The sequence below is a fragment of the Vombatus ursinus genome, unplaced genomic scaffold (assembly GCF_900497805.2).
Source record: "Vombatus ursinus unplaced genomic scaffold, bare-nosed wombat genome assembly UNPS02009918.1, whole genome shotgun sequence".
NCBI classification, from domain to species: Eukaryota; Metazoa; Chordata; class Mammalia; order Diprotodontia; family Vombatidae; genus Vombatus; species Vombatus ursinus.
In genome coordinates, this window is record NW_020949696.1 from 7142567 (window position 1) to 7149674 (window position 7108).

General features: G+C 50.7%; 1 protein-coding gene across 5 annotated transcripts in view; it reads left to right on the plus strand.

The window, feature by feature from the left end:
• The window catches only part of SBNO2 (strawberry notch homolog 2), a 225367-nt gene extending 221996 nt beyond the window's left edge, over positions 1–3371 (plus strand). For all 5 annotated transcript variants that reach the window (XM_027853161.1, XM_027853162.1, XM_027853163.1 and 2 more), the window contains 2 exons: positions 379–569; positions 656–3371. In XM_027853161.1, the coding sequence (XP_027708962.1) occupies positions 379–569; positions 656–1206 (742 nt within the window). In that variant the 3' untranslated portion in view covers positions 1207–3371. The remainder of the gene's footprint in view (positions 1–378; positions 570–655) is intronic.
• The last annotated feature ends 3737 nt before the right edge of the window (positions 3372–7108 follow it).

Genomic DNA, 7108 nt, shown 5'->3' on the forward strand with positions numbered 1-7108 from the left:
GGGAGGGGGCCCTGAGAACAGAGAGTGTCCATCAGAGCCAGGGGGGAGGGGGCCCTGAGAACAGAGAGTGGCCATCAGAGGGGAGGGAGGGGGCCCTGAGAACAGAGAGTGGCCATCAGAGGGGAGGGAGGGGGCCCTGAGAACAGAGAGTGTCCATCAGAGCCAGGGGGGAGGGGGCCCTGAGAACAGAGAGTGGCCATCAGAGGGGAGGGAGGGGGCCCTGAGAACAGAGAGTGGCCATCAGAGGGGGGGGAGGGGGCCCTGAGAACAGAGGATTTCCATCAGAGGAGGGGTAGGGGGCCCTGAGAACAGAGAGTGGCCGTCAGATACCAAAGACTGTTGTCTTGCCGGCTGCCTGACCCTGCCCCTTCGTGCCAGGAACCGACACTGCAGACTGGTCCAGGAGGGCAAGGAATGCCTGCAGGGCGCCCGACTGCGGCACTACCACATGCTGTGCGGGGCGCTGCTGCGCGTGTGGAGCCGCATCGCCAGCATCATCGCCGAGGTGACCAGCAGCAGCTACCTGCAGATCGTGAGGCTCAAGACCAAAGACAAGAAGAAGCAAGTGGGTGAGTTGGGGCGTGGTCTGGGAGGGGGCGGGGCTCCACGCCTGAGCCCTGGGCAGGCCTGACCGTGGCCCTGGGCTCTCTGGCAGGCATCAAGATCCCCGAGAGCTGCGTGCCCAAGGTTCTGGAGGAGCTGAAGCAGATGGACGCCGACGTGAAGCGCAAACAGGCCCGTGCCGTGCAGCCCCTGGGCCTCCCAGACCCTCTGCAGCCCTTCCCGGCGGCCCTGCTGGGCCCCTGGCCCCACCTCTCCATGCACTCCAACCCCAGTGAGGTCCTGGACCTGACCTCCAGTCCCCTGGATGACGGCCTCCCCAGCGGGCTCCTGAGCCTTGACTCGGCGAGCCTGCCTTTCCCCACGCCAGCACCCAGGTTCACCTACCCCCCGCCTCTGGACGGGCCGGGGCCCAGCCTACCCAGCCTGCCCAGCAGCCACCCGCTGCCCTCCCACGAACCCTTGCCTCTCCTGCAGCTTCGCCCCCCACCCGACGACCTCACCTCCCAAGGGGACATCAACTTCAAGGAGGTCCTGGAGGAGATGTTGAGGTCTTTGAACGTGGTCCCCCCAGAGAGCTCCCTGGGCCTGGGCCTGGAGCGACAGAGTGTCATCCAATTCAGCCCGCCCTTTACAGACTCCTAGGACCTAGAGCCCCCCCGTGGTGCACCCCACCCTCCACAGGCAGCCCTTTATGCCCTCTGCGGCTGAGGAGGCGGCAGGAGCCCCTGGAAGGGGCTTTGGAAGGTGCTAACATCCCTGTTTTAGGCTGTAAGTAGGAAGGGGGGACAGTGACTAGGAAACTATATAGTTCCTTTTAAAACAAAAAAATTTATTTATATATAATATACATTCACACATCTATATAAATATAAATTTTTTATGTTATATATAAAGAGTAGGGGGACTGGATGGTTTGCATCCAGTGGCTGAGGCCACCCGACTCTGGGATTTCCCCTCCCCCTTCTCAAATCATGCCGTTGTTAAAAGGAATTGCCCCAGGTTTTGGGTGGCAGGGAACTCAAGGGAGTAAGTGACCTGACCCCACACACACACCTCGCCCATTCCCCCAGGCCTCAAGGGCCAAAGAGATAGGAGAGGTAATGGGTTGCTGCACCCCATTATCCGTCATCAGGCAGACTACTGAGAGGGAAGGTGCCAGGCTGCGGACACCCTCACATCCGGCAGAGCATTGGGAGCACGGCCATAGGGAAGGGGTAGCCCTCCAAACTACCTTAAACTGACTTTCCAGATCCTACTTCCAAGGCCTGAGCCCAGGCTCACCCCCTCCTCCCAGTTCCCCAAGAGAGATGGGTCTGCCTGGGGAATCTATAGGAGAAGACATCACTGCCCTCTTCAGAAGGGCCGTAGCTTAGAATGCCAGACTGATAGATCTGAGACGAAGGGCCTTCACTGCGCCCAGCTCCCTCCTCCAGAGATGAAGGTGGAGCCAAGCCAGGACCAGAACCCACAGCTCCCAAGTCCCCACTCAGGATTCTTGGCACTTCTCTGATTCCCATCCTGAGAAAGGCTATTTAAACCCTCTTGGCACTGTCAGAAATAGTCTGCCAGGGAAGCCGAGCCTTCAGTTTTCTCTGCCTTTCTAAAGGGCCCCTCGTTTTCTCTGAAAAGAATCATGGAATATCAGCACTAGAAGAAACCGTAGAGATCATCTAATCCAGCCCCCCTCATTTTACAGATAAGGAAACTGAGGCTCAGGGCTCTCTCTGCCTCAGCATCCTCTGCCCCATGGTTAGTTTCCTCCCGCCATCTTTCTGGCCTCCTAGTGGCTTCGTTTTTTGTCTTCTCTTGAGGAATCAGCAGACAGCTCGCTCTAGCCAGGGTGGTTGGTCCAGTTGGCCATGTAGAGAGGAGAAGGTCAGGGAGGGGGCAGTAACGAGTGATGACAAACCCCCCCCCCCCCACTTGAGTCTTCAAAGTCTGCACCCCAATTATCTAGGGCCGATGAGTAGCTTATCCTGGCTGATTCTCCTCTTTCCCCACTTCTTCCTCCTCACTGTTTTTCAGGGGGAGGAGGGACAGGAGCTCAGGGGAGATGCTGAGTGAATGAGTTTCTGGGAGGTATGGCTGGATTTTACCTGGATTTCTCTTCCCTGGGTCTCTGCCCCTCCCCCTGACCTTGGGCCCAAAGGGTAGCAACGGGTCCTTATCTCCTCTTTTCTTCCAGGGCAGCACCGTTCTGCTCCTCCTCTTCCTCCTCCCTCTCTATTTATAATGTCCCCTCTCCAGTGTTGGGGAAACTTGGTACTGATTGCCAGAACCCCCAGAACTGTGGGAGCTATAAACTCAGGAAAAACCGAAGGTGCTCTCTCTTTCCCTTCCTCTGTCTCTGCCCCCAACCCCCATGAGTAGAATGCTTTTCATGGGTGAATTTCCCCACCACCACCGCCTTTTAATATATGCAATTCTCTCCTCTAACCGTATAGCACCTTCACCCCCTGACCCCAGGACAGGCAGGGTCAAATATCCGTCACTGGGGATTGTGCCCCTAAGTTATTGCCTCAGTCCTACTGATGGTATGTTGTGTGTGAGTGTATATGTGTGTGTGAGTGTGTGAGTGAGAGAGAGCGCCTCATGTCATCCCCTCCCCTCTGTGCACTTTGGAATCTGCTTGTTATGTTGGGCCTTCTTGGATTTCTGTGTGTATTTATAATTAATTGAAATGTATATATGTAAAGAGATTTTTTTTTTAGAACTTGTGCCTTTTGACTAATTCCTAAATTTTCTACTTGTACCTTACCTTGAAGAATAATTTTGCATTCAGTCTGCTCAGTAAAGATGGAAACTCATGGGCCACCCTGTGCTGTTTGTCCAGTTGGGAATCCCTCCTCTCCCCAACTTCCCTGCTAGGGATTCTGGGAGGGACATCAAGAAGGAAGGTTTGGGGATCCCGGTCCCTTTGGCCTCCCCATTGGTTAGAGGCTTTCTTTGAACAATCATAGCATAACTTTAGAGCTCAGAGTTACCTTAGAGACCACATAATCTCTCCCTTATTTTACAGAAGAAAAAAGTATGTTCATAAATGGGAAATGACCTGGCCCAAGGCCACACAGAAAGTCCAAGGCAGTCAGGACTAGAACCCAGCACTTTTGACTCTTCTCATTGCACCATCACAACAAGCCACACACCCTTGTGAGGGGATGATCCAGACAGAAGACAGCCAGGGTCCGAAGTTGTCCTCTTTCCACACATGCCCTTATTAGCAAGCATTTATTTAGTGCATTTTGTGTGTGTCAGGCACTGTGCTAAATGCTGGGGATGCAAAGAAAGACAAAAATAGTCCCTGCCCTCAAGAAGCTCTCCTTCTAACGGGGAGAGAACATGGGAACAGTTACGTACAACCAAGCTACAACCAAGGGTAAATTGGGAATAATGAACAGAGGGAAGGCCCCAGAATCAAAGAGACTTAGGAAAGTCTTCCTAGAGAAGGGGGGATGTTAGCTGGGACCTCAAGGAAGCCAGGAGTCAGCTGTAAGGAGGGAGAGCATTCTAGTTGTGAGGGTCTGCCGGGGAAGTTCCCCGAGTCATGAGATGAGTGGCAAGAAGTTCAGGTGTCCCTGGATCACTGAGGCCAAGGGTCAGGGAGGTGAAGAAGATGGGAAAGGTAGGATCAAGGCTCTGTAAGCTAAACAGGATTTTATATTTGATCCTGGAGGTGATAGGGAACCACTGAAGCTCACTGAATGGGGGTGAGGGGGTGACATGAGACCTGCACTTTAGGAAGATTACTTTGGCTGCTGAGTGGGAATGGGGAGAGACTCGAGAGGGTGACCCACCAGCCGGCTACTGCAGTAGTCCTGGTGTGAGGTGATAGTGGCCTAGGTGGCAGAAAAGCAGTGGCTCCAGCTGCAGAGAGGTCAAAGAAGGATGAGGACTGAGAAAAGGCCACTAGATTTGGCGATCCCTGGTAACTGGACTGATCTCCAGTTGTCCACCCCCAATCTAGTCTCATCACTAGTTGGCGATGGACCCATTTCCCATCCAGCTTCAGAAGGGGAAGTTTCCTTCTTAGGAAGTGAACAGCTGATAGCGTCTCACAACAGTATTTGGATTTCTGGACCGGGACTTAAAATATATGAATATCCTTGACTCTCGGCCAGAGGTAGAGTGCGCCTACAAAGGACTGGTAGAAACAGATTTCCTACAAGTCTTTCAAATGGAGTCCAAAAGGCTAAAAGGATGGAAGAGAGAGAAAGTTGCCTACAAGTATCTGCCAAGGTAGATAAAGGAGATAGTTAAAGTGTAGGAAGATTAGCAGTCGAAATGCACAGAAATTCACAGGAAAAAATCCTAGAAGGGAGCTAGCCGAGAGCCCGTGACCTCCACTGTGTGTACACGAATGGAACAGTGTGGATGATGAGCAACCAGGTACGCAGAGGCAAATTTAACCCCCATTGGGTAAGAACTGTCTGGAACATGGCTCCAGAAGACTATACCTTTTCCAAAAGGATCAAACTTAGTAAAGGGTCTGGGCAGCCAGTGGGAGGAGAGAAAGGGATGGACATAAATACCAGATATTGAGAATGTGTACTTATTAAGGAAATCCAAAAAGGCAAAAAAAAGAGAGCATTTGGGTGACTACCAGGGACAGCAGAAATAAGAAAGAACACTGTTCTACAGACCACCATGACAGAAAGGGGAAATGAATGAATTCAAGAAACATAAACCTGGCAGAGGCTTGCTGTGATCGTGCTGGGGGATTTCAATTATCCAGACATTCAATTCAGAAAGTATTCAGCACCAACTATAAGCAAAGGGTCTGTACTAGATGCTAAGGTCGTAAGACAAAAAAAAAACAAAAACAAAAATCAGGCTTTGCTCCCAAGGCATTTACATGATATATCTGCCAAAACCAGCTTTCTGTCAGTACCAGAGGAACTTAGAAAACAGAATAACTGATTGCTGATAAAGAAATGATGGGGAGGGGGGTGGAGGTCAGAGCAATCACCCCATCATAGAAGTCGTGATAGAGCAGAGGAAAGCTGGGCACCCGAGATTTAGGGAAAGCATATTTCAAATGGTTAATGGAATAGAATCCAAAAAGACTAACGTTCCACAGATGTCCAAGAGGGATGGATGGCATGATCTTAGGAATGAACATCTGAAGGAAAACCAATTACAATGAGGAAAGGGGAGAGCTGTCTAAAGAGGCTGTTAACGGATACACAGAGAACTCATCGGCCAATTCAGATTTTTATAGGACAAATACAGGAGATGGAAGCAAGGGTGGGAATCAACCAATCAACCTGCTTTAAACAGCTACTGTGTGCCAGGCCCTGGGTTAGGTGTTGGCAGTACAGAGTCGAAAGTGAAATAGTCCTTATTGTTAAAGAGCTTACATGCTATGGGGGAAATGTGTACAAAATAAACACATAAAAACAAGATCACTGGGGAGGGGGAATTAAGAAAGACATACTGTAAGTGAGGCTTGAGCTGAGTTTGAAGGAAAGGAGGGATTCTGAATGCATTCCATACAAAGACGTGGGGACCCGAGACAGAGTGCCATATGAGAAACAGCAGTAAGGCCAGGTTGGCCAGACTGGAGAGTATAGAGGGAAGGGAAAACAAAGCTGGAAAGGTAAATTGGAGCCAGGCCTTGAAGTGCCAAACGGAAGACTTTGTATTTGGCCTTAGAGAGAATAGAGAGCCATTTAAAATTGACTGAGTCATGGAGTGAGATGGTTGGACTTAAGCTTTGGGGAAATACCTTTGCCAGCTGTGTGGAGGATGGATTGAAGAGAGGAGAGGCTGGAAGCAGAGAGACCATTTAGGAGCTGTTGGAATAGTCCAGGCAAGGACCTAGAGTCATGGTCATGTGAGGAGAGACAAAGGAATGGATTCAAGGGGTGTTTCAGGGATAGAATTGGCAACTGATTGGATTATGTGTGGTAAAGGAAAGTAAAGGAGCAAAGGATAACTCTGAGGTTGAAAACCTGTATGAATGGAAGGACAGTGGGTGTCCTCAGCAGAAAGGAGAAAGTTTGGGGGTCAAGGGGACAAGGAGAGGACCAAGCATAATCGCTGGTTTTGACACACTGAGTTTGGGGCATCCAAGTCAGGCAGTTGGAGGACATAGAATTGGAGCTAAGGAGAGACTCGGGTTGAGTTTATAGATTTGAGAGTCATTCATGTAGAAATATTTAATTAAGCACCAAGTGACGGTGTAGGGAAAAGAGATTCCAAGACAGAACCTTGGAGCTCAGTTACAGTCAATCAAGTAAGAGAAGAACCAAGCAGGAGCCCTTTTGTTAAAATCTAGAAAGAGGCAGGAAAAAGGGTGAACGACAGCATCGACACCGCGGAGGGGTCAGGAAGGATGACTGGGGAAAGGCCTTCAGGTTGGGCAAACAACGAGATCATTAATAACTTTGGAGAGAGCAATTTCAAATGCGTGGTGAGACCAGAAACCAGACTGCAAAGGGTTGCGGAGAGGAGAGGGAGCTGAAGCAATGAGAAGAGCTAGTTTTGCTTTTTGTTTCGTTTTGTTTCGTTCCCCCCCCTCCCAGCTATTTCAGAGTTTAATTCA